The sequence below is a fragment of the Furipterus horrens genome, unplaced genomic scaffold (assembly GCF_987537825.1).
Source record: "Furipterus horrens unplaced genomic scaffold, mFurHor1.1.pri manual_scaffold_4, whole genome shotgun sequence".
NCBI lineage: Eukaryota > Metazoa > Chordata > Mammalia > Chiroptera > Furipteridae > Furipterus > Furipterus horrens.
Window position 1 is genome coordinate 36,841,101 of NW_028327174.1, and position 19,846 is coordinate 36,860,946.

At 38.4% G+C, this 19,846-nt stretch overlaps 1 protein-coding gene across 2 annotated transcripts in view; it reads left to right on the top strand.

Annotated features, from left to right (window-relative positions):
* The window catches only part of BMAL2 (basic helix-loop-helix ARNT like 2), a 72,376-nt gene that overhangs the window by 13,039 nt on the left and 39,491 nt on the right, over positions 1–19,846 (top strand). Inside the window, exons 2-3 of one of the 2 annotated variants that reach the window (XM_090272956.1) lie at positions 12,289–12,442; positions 15,252–15,409. In XM_090272956.1, coding sequence (XP_090129082.1) covers positions 12,289–12,442; positions 15,252–15,409 — 312 coding nt within the window. Of the gene's footprint in view, positions 1–12,288; positions 12,447–15,251; positions 15,410–19,846 lie in introns of those variants that run through there. The other variant, XM_090272957.1, reaches the window with a different exon arrangement.

Consider the following 19,846-nt stretch of genomic DNA (forward strand, 5'->3'; position numbering starts at 1 on the left):
CCAGTTACAAAACCAAAGAAAGCTGCACTATGAGGATTATTGTATCAGAAGAACAGTAATGCTTCTTAAATGATTGCAATGTGTGTTGAGAAATGGTAACAGAATTGGATTGTCATTCTTTATGTAGGTGATGTGTGAACTTATGTTTATTAATAAAGGAGAATGAACTGGGAAAAAAAAAGACTACAACTCCCTCCCCCCAAAGGTGCCCCCACCCCCTCGCTTGCTAAATGTTAGTGGGAGGGCTGCCTTTTCCAATGGCATCGATAAAAACCAGACATCTTTTTAGGATTTTCTCCAAATATATTATAGGAATTTTTATCTTTAAGAGCAAAACTAGTTTTTTTTTAGATCCAAATAGATATTAATATATAAAATGCAATACTTAATTATATTTGAATCAAATAAAAAATAAGAAATGAACCAAGAATATTTTCCTCTTTCCTGCTCCATCAGAGGAGAAATAATGAATGAACACATGAATGAACTTGGGAACTGCTATACTCTATAGGAATATCTTTAGCATTGACTGTCACACATGAGTGGGCCACATCAGTTCAACACTTCAGCGTTATGTACTGGGTTTTATTCACAGATATGTGTACATGATACCATTTCCCCTCTATTTCACTGCACTGCCAGCCATACTCGAGCCTTTGGTTCACACCTGGCAGAACTCCAGGGTCCACAGGATGATCTATTAGATTTTAAGTTCCATGAAGGAGCAGTCTCTGGTCACCATCGTATATCCAGCGTCTATAGGGCACAGTGTCTGCTTCATAGTAGCTTGAAGAATATGTACTAATGGAGTGAGGTGTAGGACATTATAGGACCACAGCTGACAAGTTTCACTCAATAGGTGACTATCCAAAGGGGAGTAGAATGGCTCTTTTCCTACCACGTCCTTTCTACCTAGTTGCGCTGCAAACTGGAGAACTGATATTTGAGTTCATTCTGAGGTTTCGAGGTCATAAACTTCCTGTCTCCCTGTGTCTGGCTTCTCCCGTTTACACCCATACAATTGGTTTGTGTTCCACCCGAATGCTATGCCCTGAGGAGCAGCTATGGAAAGCCTTAGTGTGTCCTGTACAAGAGATCTGGGCACCTCCTATTTCAAGGCCATCATTAGTACATAGTCTGGCTGGAATGATACAAGCAAATCCTCATCTCACCTCATACGTATTCCAAGACATATAGAGCTTTGCACTGAGCAAGCCTGGGAAATACCTGCCCCTCCTTACTTAGTGGGAAGAATGTGTCATATAGGAAACCAGATCCCTTCTGGCTCCTTTTAAGCCACGATGCCCAATAGCCCTGCTGCAGTGAGCACAGCTTAATCCCCGAGGCTCTCTGACACCCTTGCATTGTCCACAGTCTTACTGCTTTCTCCAGCCCAAACCGGTTCCCTTCCCCTGGGTGCTGCGGGTCTGAGCCCATTCTAACCATTCCTGTCTCACCCCTGTGTCAACCTTTTGCTTTCCTCTGTAACCCGTACTTGGGCTCTCACTGCCTACACAGTATTTGGTCACAGTGAGTAAATCCCCTGTTCTCTCTCTGGCTTTTTTTGTTGTTGTTGTTCAACCTGCCAGCCAGACGTTTGGTTTGAAAACATAAATGTCGTGCTGGTCATTTTTGCAGATGGCATATTTTGAGGAGGTTTGTTAATTTGTTAGATATAATGTGAATGCAAGAAGATGCTGATAAGATGATACAGAAGATTAAACTTAATAGCAAAAAAAGGGGGGGCAGTAACTAAGTATAAAAATCATGCAGTTGTATGAAATGGTAAAGATATGGCTTGACAACAACAGCCTATAGAAAAGACGGCTTTGGGTTTGCTGGTGAGGGGCCCTGTGTGAGTCAGGAGGCTGCCACAGCCGTCCTTCCTCCATTGGTGTCTGGCTTTACCGTAAAGGGGAAAAACTGAATCAACCATGGGACTCTGTTTCTCTCTTGGAAAAAGAGAGTTATATCAGACCATCTCTATTGTCCATTACAGTTCTAAAATTATGTAAATGAATGAATCAACAGTGTAAAAAGGCCCAATGTAGAAAACAAAAGCTAATACGGTCTTATAGATAATGAAATTATAATCAAAACATTATCAGTAAAAGTTCTGCCCTCCTCTCTGTGGACCAGACAACTCCTGTGTGTTGTATTCCAATCCCACCACACAGCAAGGGAATTTCAAGCCAACATATAGAGCAACCAGGTAGCAACAAGGCATTGTATGGGTCAAGTTTGAAAGAATCAGATGGTTTGGTTTAGGAGAGAAAAGAATTTAGGGAAAGAAGTGTGGGATATTATAGTTGTCAAACAAAGGTTGAGGAATTGTATACTATACATATGTGACAAGGTAAAACTTTTGGGGGAAAAGTATATTTTTACAGATTAGATTCTTTAGAAGGAGACACATTTTCTAACACCTGACTGATATGTATTCATTGATTTAACAACTAGACCTCATTTTTTCATGGCGGCAGGATTTTACTGAGTGCATTTGTTTTGCCTCCTGTTCACGGTGTTCTCCTAGCCTGAAATACTCATCAAAAAAGAAGAAAAAAAAGCTTATAAATGTTATTCTCTCTCTCAAAGCAGAATGAAGTGCTCTTTCCTGTGTTCTTGCAGCATAAACTTGTTACCTCCATCTAGGTCTAAGTTCCTTCTGTATTTGGTTTATATGTCTACGTACCTACATATGCATAAATACATACAGGATTATAAACTTCTTGAGAACAAGGACTAAATTGTAACCTTTAAAAATATATCCTCTACCTCGATTAGGCTCTTAAAAAATACTGTGAAAAATAATAGAATATTTTTTATCTCTGCTGAGCAAAAGCTTTCTTATAATTTGTTCACAGTACTATCTATAGAAGGTATTTTTCTTGAAAGAGCCAAGTAGTACTTCATTTCTATCTATGATGTGATGTAAGAAACGGGACTTGGTTTTCATTGTAATACATCGGCACAAACCTATGAAACAATCACTGCTTGTCACTCTGGAAAGCTAGTTCAGACTGCCAAATCCCATATTGCACAGTGCCTTTTCTCCCCAGCAGTGATGGTAGGAAGCAGGCCTACTTGTTGTGAAATAGGTACCGCATATGCCTTACGTGGGGATCTCACCCTTCCCAGTAGCCCAGGACGGCGAATCTGGAAGTTTCGATTTCACACTCTTTTGAGCGTCCAGGGTAATGAAATGAAATGTAACTCTATTCTTTCAACAAACCCCAAACATGTACTGTGTGTCAGGCACTGGGCTAAGATCTGGGCATGAAGAGTTACTACGGTCGTCAAAGCTTTCCGATATTTGGGTTCACAGCCTTAAGGAGGAGCTCATGAATCTTGCCTCTGTCTCCTCTTCGGGGGATTCCGTGAGCTGAGCACCATTTGGCGTTTTGAAGAGCAAGCTCTTAATGAAGTAATAAAACGTACCAGAGACAATACAGATAAAGACATTTAGCTCTGAGAAGGACACAGCATGACTTCCGTGGTATTCTTGACAAACATGCTTAACCTGAATTTAATCATGCGTGAGTGTCCAAGAGACTTCAATTGGGGGACATTCTGTACAACAAATGCCCAGAATCCTTCAGAAATCTCAAAGACGAAGGAAGGCTGCACAACTGTTCTAGTTTAATGGAAATTGAAGGCACATAGTAGATACTAAATGTATCATGTGCTCCTGGATTGGCTCCTGGACCAGCCAAAGGACATTAGGGGACAACCGGAAAACTGAATAAGGTCTATAAGTTAGATAATAATACTACTTGGTGGCAAAGGTAGGTTTACAGTTGTTTGTATGGAAAATAATATAATAATTAATAAATAATGATACAAGAATAAACTCTGTGTTTCGCATACTCACAACTGGAAACCCAGCTTTGCCTCCCCTGTGTGTTAGCATTGATTTCCTGGTCTTGATCATTATAAGTGGGATTAAGTAAGGCATTAGTGTTTAGAAAATCTGATTGAAGGGTATGTGGGAATTCCTTGCATTATGTTTGTGAGTCTGAAAATATTTCAAAATTCAAAAGTTTAACTTTTCCATTAAAAAAGGTTAAAGTAATTTAACTCAGTGTCTTAAGCATCTACAAAGGCTCATCACAATGGACTTTTTTTTTTTTTTGCTGGACTAGTTACTCGGCATCAGTAAACTTTGGGTTATCAAACAAATTTTAAATACATTACTTTATTTGATTCCCAACATAAACAAATGGGGTTCACAGGAAATTACTTCCATCTTAAAGAAACAGTCTTAGATATGTTAAATGACTTATCCAAAAAACCACAACAATTTACAGGGGGTAGACCAGACTCAAAGGGTTTTCTGGGAATGGACTCCGGAAGTTAAGAAGCAAAGGCCACTTTCATATTTTAAGGAAGTAACTTAAATGTTTATGTTAAACAAATTGTTTTTAACAAAATGCTATGTAAATTTTAACATATAGCTCCCTACTGTCAATGAAAGTAGGTAAATGGAGGAGAAGTTTTTAAGTTGTCTGAAAAATATATATTTTTCATCCTGCAATTGCACTTCTGCGGATGTGTGTGTGCACGTGTGTATGTCTCTATATTCTCTATGCATGTTACATGTCTCTATGTAATGTCAAATTCTAAATTTGAACCCCTTTGTAATTATAAACCTAAACCAAGTGGCTACGTGGTCTCTCCTCTTTATGGCTGCCAAGCAGCTATTTCCCACAATTTATTTCCATCCTTGAGGAGTTAATACCAAATGGTAAACCTTTAAAATATTGTTAGGTTGATTACCATCACCAGGGAGATGCACACGCAGTGGAGCGAGACTTGATGCTAACATCATTTTAGGTAAAACCACAGACTTTGTAAAAGACAGGCACGGTATTCTTGTTCAGTCTAAATTCTGAATTATTTTACTGAGTGTTAAATAACAATGTATTACATTTGTCATTGAGAAGTGATCCAAATTGGCAAGGAAAGACAATATAAAAGAAATGATAACCTCCAAAATGAGTTATATAAAAGCAGAGCTAAATTTCAGTTTTTAGCACGGGGCCTTATCTTCTAAATAAGAATATGTTGGAGGCTGAAAGTAAACTGGAAGGTTAAAAAAATTAAATCTTTACACACCTGAAACTAATATAACGTTATATACCAATTATACCTCAAAAAATGAAATTGTTACTCTTTAAATTATGAATCACTTTCTAACACATAAAACTCTACTCCAAGAAGATTGGACTGTTTCCAAAGAACTGATTCTTTCATCCAGAACTAATTAGACCCACTAACCCATATTTTCCCTTTGTTTACAGAAAGCCTTCTGTTTTGAATACACTTGTGGGGACATAGCCAGACCTGAGGGAACATAGCCAATTATGGGGTAATACTCCACCCATTAGGAAACATGAAGACCCTTAGAGCTTCAGATTTTGATTTTATGAAAAGAAGAATATTATTCTGCCTTCCTAAAGATAGTCCATTTCTTATTTTAAAGGTTAGTAAGGAAGTAGGATTAAACATGTGGCAATCATGCCCCCTAAAATGAGAGTGTCTTTGCATGAATGTGTGTTGGAGGCATGGGAGGGGTCTGGTATTATATGTACCAGGATGTGCTAGGATTCACATCCTGTGGTGAATTTTTCCTATTGATTTGCTATCAGTAAGAAATTCCTTTTTAAAAAAAATTTTTTATGGGGACAGGTGGAGTTCTACCGTTCAAAATCTATTAGATAGAATGAAGTCTATGAGCTAAAACCATAATTAATTTCATGTGGTGTTTGGTGATTCCAAACAGGTCCCATTTAGAAGTCTTGGAATACCATAAATAGAAACTTAATTCACAATCATTGATAAAATTATTCTCCCCAATTCTTTATTGTGAAGCCTATTATTCCTACCAAGGATTGTAAAAATGTCGCGTGTAGTTTATAGAATAAAAGCAAAACAATTATCTGTGAACTCACAGCCAGGCTAAGAAATAAAACAGAAATTTCTTATAATTCCCTGTGTGTTCATTACTGATCACGTCCCCTTTCTTCTCCTAAAAATAATTCTGACATTTGTGTCCACTGTTCCCTTGCTTTTCTGTATAGTGTGGCAATCTATGTAGATATTGCTAAAAAACATATTGATTAGTTTTACCAATTTAACTTAAAAAAAAATTAAAACACCTGTCTTTGGCTATGACTCTTATTGTCAGGCATTATTTAGAGATTCATCTATGTGAATGAATATATTAGTTTTTCATTCCCTTTTATTGCTGTTAGTGTTCTGTTCAGTGAATAAACAATTTATCCATCTGTTGATGAAAATTTCCAGTTTTCTCAGGTTTTCATTTTTATTGTTCAATTATAAGCAGTGCGATTAATGCATTTCTTGTGTGTGTCTCCTAATATATATTAAGAGTTTCTCCATGTACCTAGGAATGGAATGCTGACAAACATTGTTTGCATGTGTTCAGCTTTCTTAGGTAATGAAAAAGTGGTTTCCCAAGTGCTTGTAGCAGTTTACATTCTCCCCCCAGGTTGGGTGTCATCACTCTTTGGTTGTAGCCATCAGATAGGTATATAACAGTGTCCCTATAGTTTGGATTTTCCTGAATTAGTAATGAGATTGGGTGGGTATACAGTGGAACCTCAGTTCTTGAACTTAATTCGTCCCAGAAAACCAAATCTCCTGTTTGTTGCTTGAGAGACGCGTGACTGATCATACAGGTGTCAGTATGAAAGGATTGTCTGGTAGAGAATCGAGACCTGAAGTTTACATTTTTTCAGTGAACAACTTGGTCTAGAACCAAATTGTTTTAGAACCAAGACATTCGAGAACCGAGGTTTGACTTATTTTCATTTGTGTATTGATGGTTGAAACTTCTTTTTTGAGTGTCCATTAAATTCTTTTATTTAGTTTAATATTGGGTTGTTGGTCTCATTAGTGCAAAGACATTCTTTTTTTTTTTTTTTAATGTTTTATTGATTATGCTGTTACAGTTGTCCCAATTTCTTTTCCCTCTGCTCCCCTCCACCCAGTGGCCCCCCTCCCTCCTGTTGTCCCTCCCTTTTAGTCCATGTCCATTGGTTGTGAATATAGTTCTTCTCAACCTCTTCCTGTCTACTCCATTCCCTCCTACTATGCTTCTTAATTCCTGTACCATCTCCCTCCCTCTCCCCCTTCCCCCTACCTGCTGACCTCCCCCCAGTATGTTTCCCATACCTATAGTTCTTTTTCCACTCTTGTTGCCTACTTAGTTTGCCTTTGTTTCGATTCCCTAGCTTCTGTTGTTGGTTGTTGTGATGCAGTTTTCATTTTAATGTTCATAGTTTTGATCCTCCTTCTTCTAAACCAGTCCCTTTAACATCTGATATAATAGTGGTTTGGATCTAATGAACTCCTTCAGTTTTACTTTGTCCTGGAAGCACTTTCTCTGCCCTTCTATTCTGAATGACGGTTTTGCTGGGTAGAGTATTCATGGCTATAGGTTTTTGATTTTCATTACTTTGAATATTTCTTGCCAGTCCCTTCTTGCCTGCAGGGTCTCCTTTGAGAAATCAGTGGAAAGTCTTATTGGGACCCCTTTGTACGTGATTCTTTTCTTCTCTCTTGCTGCTTTTAAGATTCTCTCTTTATCTTTAATTTTTGACAATTTGATTATAATGTGTCTTAGAGTGGTTCTCCCTGGGTCCAGTTTTTCTGGAACTCTCTGTGCTTCCTGGACCTGTAGGTCTATTTCCTTCCCCAAGTTCGGGAAGTTCTGTTTCATTATTTTTTCACATAATTTTTCAATTTCTAGTTCTTCTTCTTTGCCCTCTGGCAATCCTATTGTCTGAATGTTTGATGGCTTATAGCTGTCCCAGAGGTTTCTGATCTTCTCACTTTCTTCACTTTTTGTTTCCTCTTTCTGCACTGGTTGTCTGTTTGTTCCTTCCCTATGTTCCGGTTTGTTGATTTGATCTTTGGATTTTATTTCCTCACCACTTGTCTCATATGTGTTTTTGTTTGTTTCAGTATGAGTAGCTTTCGTTCCTTCCCTGTCTTGTTCCAAATCTTTTGTTAATTCTGTAAGCCACCTTATGACTATAGCTCTGAACTGAGACTCTGACAGGTTTTTTATTTGTTCCTTTGTCAGGTCTCTCATCTGCTGCCTGGTGAGCTGCGTCACTACATCACTGGGATTTCAATCGTCTGCTTCATTCTAACAGATTTGTGTTTAGCTTTATTACCCAGCAGGCTATAGGGGGCGGAGCCCCGTGCACTTGTCACTGCCGGCGATGGGTGATTGGTGACCAGCGGGGATCGCGAGCTTTTTCGTAGAGGGGTGCTTTGTGTGGGGGCGGGGGTCCAAGATGGATTCCTGCTGTTACTCTCTGCCGAGAGGCCAGGAGGCTCCTTCCCCAGAACCTCACCGTCCAAGGCAATGGGAGTTCTGTCTTTCCCAGCTTTGGAATCCTGAGTTGCTGGGTCTGGACTGCAGCCGGGATTGCTCCCCTGGCATTTCTCGCAATCCCGCCGCTATTCCTGCTGCTACCTTGGACAGCTTAGCCTGACTCCTCCATTCCGATTCTGATCTCCTACCCGTCCAGACGAGCACCGCTGCTTTGTAACTTCATACATTGGGCTTCCATGTAGTTTTATTTTCTGGAATTTCTAGTTATCTTTTGGTTGAGGTAGTTGTATTCCTTCTTAGTTGTAGAGGGAGACTGAGCGTGTCAGTCTAAGCCTGCATCTTGGCCGGAAGTCTCAGCGATACCCAGTGCAAAGACATTCTTTATGTGATCTAGATATTATTCCTTTGTTGTTTGCATGTATTTAACAAATATATGGCTTGTAGTTTCGTTCTTTTTATGATACCTTTTGATCAACATTAACTTAATTTTAAGGGGGTCAAATTGATTCATATTTTTCTTTATTGCTTTAACTTTTTATGTTTTGGGAAATTCTCTCTACACCTAAAACAAGCATACAGTATTCTCTCTCCTTTAGAATCTTCTCTATTATATTTTTGCCCTTTACATTTAGGTCTTCGATCCAACTAGAGTTGTTTTTTATATTTGGTATAAGGTAGGGAAGTTGGTTTTATTCTTTTCCATAGAGAAAACCAGTTGGTCCAAGACCATTGGTGTGGCTCAGTGGATTGAGCACCGGCCTATGAACCAAGGGGCCACCAGTTCGATTCCCAGTCAGGGCATTCCTAGTTGGGGGTGCACAAGAAGCAACCACACATTAATGCTTCTCTCTCTCCCTTCCCCGCTCTTTGAAAATAAATAAATAAAATCTTTTAAAAAAAGCTGTTTTTTCCACATTGATCTGAAATCTTATCTTTTGCATTTAGCAGTTGTCCATACGTGTCTGGGCTCTGTGTTTCTTTTCCCTTTATCCCTACAGGGTATTGCCAATACCATATTAATTACTACAACTTTATAATGCTTTGATATCTGATAAGACAAGTCCTCCAATGTTTTCCTTGACTATTCATGAGCCATTGTACTTCCATATGCATTTTATACTCAGCTTGTGAAGTTCCATCAAAAAAGAAATGCTCATTTTGACAGGAATTGCACATCTATTTTAGGAGAATTGACATCTTTATGATATTGAGGCCTCCAATCCACAAGCATGGCATATCTTTCCATTTGTTTGGATCTTTTTAAATGTTTGAAATAAAATTTTATAACTTTTGCCCTAACTTATAAGGCTCAGTGGGTGAGGTGTTGTCCCACAAACTGAAAGGTGGCCAGTTCAATTCCCGGCCAGGGCACATGCCTGGGTTGCAGGCTAGGTCCCCTGCTGGGGATGTGCGAGAGGCAACCGGTCAACGTTTCTCTGGCACATTGATGTTTCTCTCTCTCTCCTTCTCTTTCTCTCCTCACTCTAAAACAAATAAAAAAATTTTAAAATAACTTTTCTAATAAAGGTCTTATAGATCTTATATATTTTTATTAGATTTATTCCTTAGGTACTCTGTTTTTTGAGGTTTTTATAAATTGTATATTTTTAAATGTCTTTTTTTTTTTTTTTTACTGTTTGTTACTGGTGAATAGAAAGGCAATTGATTTTTATATATTGATTCTACATACAGCCAACTTGCTCTACTTTCTGATTTTAATAACTTATCTGTTGGTAATTTGGGTTTCCTATATACTCAATCATACCATTTCCCAATAATAGAAAAATAAACGATTTTCTTCCTTTCCAGGTCTTATACCACATATTTTTCCTCTGTCTTTTAACCCATTAGCAGGCCTTCTAAAAAGTGTTGTGAAGGGGTAATGTTTCTGATTGCAAAGACAGTGCTTTGAATATCCCTTTATTAATATTTTTGTGTTGATATAATCATATTTTTCCATTAATCTGTTATTGTAATAAATTATTTTCATTTATTTACTAATATTAAACCAGCCTTGCATTTCTAGAATAAAACTGTCTTGGTCATGATGGGTTATTCTTTTTATACATTTATGAATTGTTTAGTGATATTTTAAGATTTTTGTGTCTTTGTCCATGAATGAGATAGGTCTATAGTTTTCCTTTATTGTACTGCCATTGTCATGTTTTAATATCAAAATTATATAAGCCTCAAAAAAAATTGTTGGGGGCCACGGTACTCCCTACTTTTTCTATATGTTGAAGTAGTTTGTATAAGAAGGAATGTAGGAATATTCAGGTTTTTACTTCTTTTTGCTTCTGTTTTGTTAGTTAAAATTCTCTGGGACTTTTTAAATTACTTTCCAATCTTTAGAATAATGTTGTTCATGACGTTTTATTATCTTTTAAATCTTTAGAGTGTCTAAAATTATGACTCCATATTTAGTTCTGTCTTTGTTTATGCCTGCTTTTTCTCTTGAAAAATCTTGCCATAGGGTAATTAGATTTTCCTATATTTAGAAGAACATATGTTTAGTTTTTTTGATCTGTACTTGCTTTTATTTTATTTATTTTTAGTATTATTTTAATCACTTCCTTTCTTCTAATTCTTTAGGTTTATTTTATTCATCTGCTTTAATTTCTTAAATTATTTGCTCATTACATTTATACTTTAAAAAAATGTAGTGTTAAAAATTTTCCCTAATGCTTTCACTGTTTCTGCACAATTTCGTGTATATTTTTATTATTTATTCCAAATATTTATAAACTTACATTGAAATCTTTCTTATTCCACGAGTTATTTGTATATTTCTTAATTTTCTAAGATTTTTTTTTCTGGTGTTCATTTTATAACATATCTAATAATTACATTGTAGTCAGAAAATGTTTTATGTATGATATCAATCTTTTGAATTTGTTGAGATTTTCTTGATTTTCAGTCCAGTATGTTGTCAGTTTTTATAAATGCTTCATGGGTACTCTAAAACAACACTAGATTTTGAAGTTGCTAGGCAGAGTGGTCTCCATTATATCAAGCTTGTTCATTGTGTGGTTTAGACCTCCTATATCATTATTTCTGAATACTCAATCTATCAGTTACGATAGAGATATGTTAAAACTCTCCCACTATTGTAGATTTATTGCACTGTTCTTGTAATATTGCTTATATGTTTTCAATGTATGTTACAAGGTATAAATGAGTTTAAACTTATTATATGCATTTTAAAATGAGAAGGAGGCTCACATTTGGACTACAGATTATTTTTAGTTTAGTGATTCTGATTTTTGTATTCCATAAAGCATGTAATAAACCGCACTTTAAACAGAAAGGATTTTACTGTCATGTTTATTAATTCAGGATTTAAAATAGTCTTGGCCCTTGACCTTAAGTCAATTCTGGGATGCTATTCAAAAGAAATAACCAGTAGATAAAAAACTTTGCATTCTAACAATAGATGGGTGGTTAAGAAGCTATGACACATCTACATGATGGTATATTATGTAGCCATTAGAATAATATATAAAGAATTTGTAATAATATTGTAAAGTTATCACAATGATGCATAAATAAAGCAGAATATACACAATGATTTCAATTACTTTAATGACTAGAGGAAAATTCTAAAAGGAACTATCTCTAAATAGTAGCATTGGTTTGAGAAATTTGGTGTTCCCCCTTTCTACTTTTTTTTTTTTCCATATCTTTTATGATGTTCATTTTTTTAAACATCTAGATTGGGAAAATAAAAATATGAACTAACAAATACATTTCTGACTAATATTCTAATGTACATCATTATTCTTTCTATGTTATGTTGTTTTTGAGTTGGTATTTTTAAGATAAAAAAACCATTTAAGATGTGTTGGTATGGATATGTATAAAGTAAAAGTTAATGTTTAAAATTAGACATCTTACTGTGCTGCATCTTTTTTCTCTCACAGGTAAAGCATTGATAGAAGACAACCACCAGTTCATCGTTCCCATGGTTTCCAATCATATGACTCCGTGGACAAAACCAGCAGCTACCGGATCCTTCAGCCCACATGTGACAGAGTTCCCAAGAAAACGAAAAGGAAGTGATTCAGATCCATCCCAGTAAGTGAGTTGTTCCTTTAACCCCATTAAATCTTTGACTGTAGGGAAAAGAAAGAAAAAGGTTACTTTTTAAATCATTAATTATATTTAATTAGTTAGAAACATGGCCAGATCTTTTTTATTGATATGATTCTACCAAAACGGACATGAATCAAAGTGGCAGTAACAGTACACAGAATTAAGAGGCAGAGCCCTGAAAAATTATTCAGCAGAAAACTAGCTTCTGGATAAATATGCTTTTCCTTAATAAAATCCTCTGGAAATCTTTTCAGTTGCACTTCCAATAAAGTACCTTATTCAAAAACTGGTTATTTCGCCTTCCTCTGAGTTTCCTGGCTTCCTACCCATATTATTCACTGGTCTCTACAGTGGCCTTGCTCACGCCTTCTTCTCCACTCCCTCCACACCGTGGCTCTGAGAACTCACCCCTTCTTCTGCTGCGCATTCCTGGAATCAGGTGTCTGTCTGTCACTTACTGTGTTCTAATGGGCAATACTAGTAGAAAGGAGAGGTGATCATTCTAGCAAGAGGATGATTAAAATTCTATGATTAAAAGAACGTTACAATCTAAAAATTCTTCTTGAATAGGCCAAAGTGTGAGTAAATAACTACATTTTATGTAAACACCCATGTAATGCGAATTCCATCCATATTACCCAAAAGTACATGTGTATTTTGTTTCAGGAGTTGCGTTGCCCAAGAGTGAGTGGTTGGGGATGGGGGATATTTAGCTCCATCTGTCCCCATCAGTGCTTCTCCCCACTTCTGTGTAGAAAAATTACATTTTCTTTCATGTAATTTAAAGTGACTGTAGAAACAGACCTCAAGGTAGATCTCCTACTTATTTTCTTTTCCATCAGATTGTCTCCCCTAAACTCTTCTAATATAGAAATTATGGAGTTGTCACGATCTGAGTGCTATAGGAGAAACAGACAAATATCTACACTTGGGTATGAAGAGTAAAATAGCCTAATTCTTGAAATCTAAGATGAACATTTCCCCCTATGTTTTATCACCTATGAAAAATGTCTTTACTATCTGTGGCATTTTTCTGGTAATCAGCAGCATTTTTCTCTCCTTGAAATGAAAAAATACTAGTGCATTTTACAATCAGTGTGGCTTAGCTTTGATGAAATATAGTAGTGACCTAAAAGGTACTGAGGTAGCTAAGAGAGGGAAGTGATTAACCATGCAGTAGTCAAAGCAAGCTTCCCAGAAGAATACCTAAGCTAGGTTTTGAAAGAGGAATAGAATTTGTCCCACTCCTAGGCCTAGTAAAGAGCAAGACATAGAGGTGTCATGCGATGATGTGGCATGTTTGGGGACCAGCAAGCCATTGGGCATTGCTGCTGTGTGACATTTGGAGCTGTAGGAAGAAGACCTGGAGGGGGGAACCTGGAGATGAGGGGATGATCCAGGGGATGGAGAAACCTGGGGTGTCATTAGGGAGTTTGGCCATTCCTCTGGGGCAATGGAAATGCATTTTGGTGGTTTTATGCAATGAGATTAGATGATTTAATTTATTTTAGAGCAATAATTCTGGAAGTGGTGGTGAGGAAAGACTGGAAGGGGAGGACACTAGAAGAAGGAACATGAGTGTAGAGGCTTTTGGGGTTAGTGCAATGAGCTATCATAAGTGACAGAGTGGGGGGACAAAGAACATATTTAACGAATATTTTAAAAACTGGAATCTTCAGGAGTTTGATTATTTGGCACTTCAGGATGAAGAAGAAAAGTCTAGAATGAATCTTGTGCTGTCACTAACCAAGATAAAGCCTACGGAAAGAAGAGTAAATTGGGGCTAGTGGAGGAGGGAGAATCAAATGGGGTAAAATGCAGAGAATGCATTCAGTTTGGGAATTCTTAGATTTTAGGGTATTTGGGAATCAATAAGGTGCATGATTCTAGTTCCAAAAGTCAGGAACTGGTTCAGTACAGGGATTTCATAGTAAGTAGCTTATGACTAGTTGTGAGGCCTTATGAGGAAATGAGATCTTTTAGGGTAAAGCTATAGGGTGAGGAAAGAGCTGTGCCAAATAGAAAATCTTGGGAGACACTGGTGTTTAAGGATAGGAATGCGGAGTAAAGGGACTAAGGGAGGAAGGAGGAGCAGGAGAGGCCCGGGAAGCCAGGAGAAGAATGAGGAGTGTCAACAGTGTCAAGTTCAAGGGGTTGCATAAGATAAGGATGAGCCTTCTTAGGATAGTTTTAGTGGAGAGGGGATTGTGGAAGGCTCACTTTTAATAGATGGAGAAGTGCCTGGGAAATGAAAGACTGAGTGGAGACCGTACTTCTTGGAAGCTGGCTGGCAGGAAGACGGTAGCAAGGAAAAAACCCCAGAACTAAGGAAAGGATATTTTTTCAGAGAAAAGAGACGAGCACATGCATAGACCGTGAGAAGGAGTTATGAAAGAGAATGAGGTTAAGATGCTGATAACTGTTTAAGCAGATACCACAGAGGAGTGAGCTTTGAGTAGAAGGCCACCTACCTCTTTCTCTAAGATTGGAAGGACGTAAAATACCACCATCTATAGCTCTCTGACAGATGTCTTAGCTCTTGAAGGTTTCAGGAAGTAAGGGTAAGGAAGATAGCAAGGGCATGGGGTGGGGGTGAAAGCATTGAGCTTTGTGAGTGACCTTCCTGTTCCCAACAGCTCTTTCCTCTTCCCTGAAAAGCAACTGCAGGGCTGAAGTGGGGAGGAACAGGTGCGCTTGCTGGCCTCCCCAGGCGCTCTGGCTAGTGCCTCTGGGGTCCTGTGGGTCTGCTGAATGGGAAATGTGAATGAAGGAGGCTCTTTTTCCTTCTTAGAGAAGCTCACAGCCAAACTGAAAAGCGGAGGAGAGACAGAATGAATAACCTGATTGAAGAGCTGTCTGCAATGGTCCCTCAGTGCAAGCCCATGGCACGAAAACTGGACAAACTCACAGTTTTAAGGATGGCTGTTCAACACTTGAAGGCTTTAAAAGGTGAGTTTAACTAAATGGTAATGGAAAAAAAGACAAAAAAATTATTACCGCTAAAAAAAAGTGAGTTTGAAAATGGCCTCCACAATTGGCTTTGAGAGGTCTGCCCTGTGATTGAGGTTGGCTTATTGTTATTGGCTATTGAGACACTATACAAAGTTGTCTTTGAGCTATAGAGGCATTTATTTGAAGCTTGTCCATATTCTGTATGCAGAGAGAATACTAATGTGGATGTCAGAAAACTTGGTTCTGCTAAAAGGTTTATCTTAAGCTTACTATTATGAATTTAAAAAGTCTTCACATTTCTCCTTGTTTCGCCATGTATAATATGAAGATAATAAGCCTGCCATATATACCTCAGTGTTTTAGAAATTCTGAAATGTAATATGGCTTTAAGTTATTGGCAGATTTCTATTTTTAGGAAAGGAAATCTCCTTAAATCCAGCCAATTTCTCTTATAAAACTTCATTCAGGTTTAGTAGTAGTAGTTCCTTAAAATGCATCATACCTTACTATTCTAAGGGATTCTCACATATATTAGAAATTGGATGAAGGCGGTCCTTAGCCATTGCTTCTTGGGTATGCATGGTCATTTCTGACCTGAACAGCCCCCCAACTTGAACTTGAATTTTAAATTGAAGTGTGTGTGTGTGTGTGTGTGCGCAGTCAAAATCACATCTGGTTTGGGAGTAACCCCGGTCCAGCTTGGGGGGCAGTATGATGGAAATAGAGTAGAGTTTTAGATATGAGAATGTTAACAACATAAATTGATATTAAGAAGAACTGGCAGAAGAGTGAGACTCTGAAAGTTTAGATTTGTAAAGATCTAAAAGATTATAGTGAAATTTGGCTCTTTTTGAATTAAAAAAAAAAAAGAATAAAAAAGGAATAAGCAAAGAACGACCAAGGGTCTATTTAGACCTCTGTCCTACAGTGCATGCCAGGAAAAGGAAAATCTATTTCAGGGAAAAGGATATTAAATGGTCAGAATACAGGGACTTGGCAAAAAGTCAAGTGAAAGTGGGTTGGAGGAGAGCAGGGTTAACCTGGATTTCCAGTGCAAATTGGAGGCCAGACAAAGAGGATCTTACTTCATAATGAACAAAAAACCCTGGCAAATCCATGCGGATTGAAAGAGATAGGGGACAAGGAAGCATATACAAATAAGAAAGTAAAACTACAGACAGCTATTTAAAGGCCTGTTTAATAGCACTTGTGGAAACTGTAAAAATAGATACTTTAAATAATCTTCCTTAGATCTCCACATATGGTAGAAAAATGGCGTACGCACTGCAACCCGCTGACTCTGTGCAGATGTGGAGAGGAGGCGGTGGGGAAAGTGCAGCCCTTGATCCCTTCAGTGCCGTGGGGAATGGCGCACATGTTGGGATACTGCTTGGCAGGCTTCCTGTTGGGAGTGGGATTGGTGATCTTATTTTTGTGTTTACTGTGAAATGAGATAAATAAGATTCTCTTTTACCTACTGCTAGGTCTTGCATAAGTTGCATGCAATAGTTCCCTTAAATCTTTTAGCAATGGACATTTGCAGGCTGAACTAAGGCCATTTGATTGCAAACATAAAATTACCCAATAATTTTCACATTTGTAATGTCCCGAGGGAGGAGAACCTAAGGGAAAAGCCATGAATCAATCAACTAATTCAACAAACATTCATGAGGTTCCTGTTCTGTGCTGAGCATATAAAACTGAATGAGGCATCTCTGTGTTCTAGGGGTTCATGGCCAGTTGCGGGAGATGGACGCATGAAGAGATCAGCATAATAGTGGGATAGATGTTACAGTGGAGGTGTGAGTCTACATCCTGTGTATATCCAGAGAGGATTTCTTGGAACAGAGTGTAGATTTCACCATTGGCCCTTCTGAGCCAAAGCGAGGCTGTCAGTTAACTCACCCCGGGTCCTGTCCAGACCCTGTTGTGGGTGTTACCACAAGTGAGGTGACTTGGAAAAGTGTCTGCATTCCAGTGCACTTATCAGCATGTACCCCCAGTTCGCTGCTCATCAGAGACACCAGATCATCAGAGGGCTGCATGCAGATCATGCTATTTTGGTCTGTACATAATTACTTTAAAGATAGAAAGGTGGTGAAATGATTTTTTTTACTACACTTTATAGCAGTACTTCTCAGACTATCTGGGTGAAGGGAAAGTGTTCCCCACCCCCACCTCTTATAAAATATAATACAGTTGGTTACTGCAGAAATGTTCATGGGCTGGGATGCCACAGCGTTACATTTCTGTAAAAGTGTTTAAATGCTTATTAATTTCTATACTTATGCCACCATGTTTGATTGATGGCAGTGGTGTGCAGACCACATCTGGATGAGCCCTAGCTGTGCAGTGTGTGCTTTCGGAGAACTTCTGAGCATTCTGTGTGTGGTCTTAACACCAGAGACAGTAGTGCATGCCTGTGGGTTCTGGAGGGAAACCCCTGGGTTCAAATCCTGGCTCCCTGACTTAGTAGCTCTGTGACTTAAGTTGTCAATATTTAACATTCTAATCCTCAACTTCCATATCTGTAAAATAGGGATAATGCATTTGCCTTATAGGGTTGTTGTTAAAGAGTCAAGAATGCATATAAAATGTGAGTACAGTCTTTACTAATGATGGAGGTGGTGGTGGGAGGAGGAGGAGGAATAGTTGTCATTTTGATCATTATTATCACTATCATTATAATGATCATGATCATTATCCTCATATTGACTTTTTTTTTCACCTGATGAACATTGTAATGAAAGTAAGTGATTATGTTTCCTTGTTTTTTTTTCCATCTGAAATCCAAGAGTCAGATTTGCTAACCTGCTCGTCTTGGGCAGGTGTACAGCATATCGCAGCATGCGTTTTATTCACTCACCTCACCCTGGCTCCAGCTCTGCTCTTACTGCCCCCTTTCTCCTTCTCAAGTCCTCACTCACTCCCCTAGTCAGGGCTCGCCCTTTCTGATTGGTTCATGCTGCCAGGGTTTCCCTGGTGTGCTTCTGCCAAGCTTGCTTCGGGCCAGACCTGGAAATGTCACTGCCTTGCTCAGGTTGACTTATTGCTAGACCCTGGCGCACCACTCAAGAGTCTGAATCTTTTAGCCTTTTCTCAACTCTCTCCTACCAGGCTGCTGTGTAGTAGTAACAACAAGAAGACCATAAGGGAATTCTTTGAAGCCTACTTAGAAAATAGATTTCAAAAGAGAAGATTTTGTTTTGCTTATGACAGACTCTTAGGTGTGCTACCAGTGTGAGAAAACTTTACCAAATCATACCATGAGGTGTTTTTGATTTTCTGGTTTTGTGTTTTCTACTTAGGTAATTGGTGAGTCTGGGCTATAAATCCATCCAAGAATCAATTTGTGGTTAAAATTTCTCTTGCAAAAGCAACTTATCCTGATCCTCAGGAGGAGGGGATTGGAGTTAGGGAGGCTGGAAAGCATAAGGAGGGAAGATTGATTTACCTCTGAATCAGCTCTTTCCCAGAGGTAGATACACCTAGGCTCTGAGGACTGTCTCCTGCGCCTCCTTGTGGCCATGAAGGGTTTTCCTGTGTCAAGGTTGGTGGGTGCCCTCAAGGCATCCTTGTTTTGACCTGATAATTCCTTATCAGCTCTTCAGTTGCTTTAGAGACTTTCTTTTTTTTTTTTTTTTTTAAATATAATAAGCTCTTGCTGAGGATGTAAAATTAATTACTTTATGTTCTATACATTTCTGTATTATCAGAAGTGTCTGTGATCTTTAAAGGGTTATATGCAAAATCCATTCAGGGTCATTCATATAATCAGTTTTAACAAGCTAAGATATAAAGATAACTAGATCTTTGAATATTACGTATTATTATCAGAGAAGGAAAACTCTGACTCCAAAAAACCTCCGCTGCCTTGCGGCATACCTCTTCAGGGGAAAGGCTAAGGGAGTAAACCCCGACAGAAAATCCAGAGCCAGAGTCCCTAAGGCGGTTTGACGTTGTAGTCAACACCGGCAACTCCTCCGGCGCACCTGAAGCCAAGCTGTATTGACTCCGTCTTTCCCTTGGACCCTTCAGCTGCGAAGAGAGGGGGGGTCTGCTGCATGGGCAACAGCAGACCCTCCATATCGCCCTGCCCAGGCTCTGTAGCTTCAGCTTCACTGGAGAGGACACTCCAGCGTCATCGCAAGATGTCGATTCAGCACGGGAGGAGACAGATACCGTGTCACTCCCGAGTCGGACTGCACAGCCATTCTCGGCGGTGCAGATAGACTCTTAAGAAGCTACACCATCATCTCTCAAGACGGACGGCTGCCGATGTATTATTATACTGTTACAGATGATATATTGCATAGTTGATTTTTTAAATCAATATATACAACTGTAACTATCTGCACATTTGAGTATATAAAGGAATAAGTAGTTCCAAGAATTTACAATCTAAAAGCAGGAATTTTTAATCTAGTAATAACA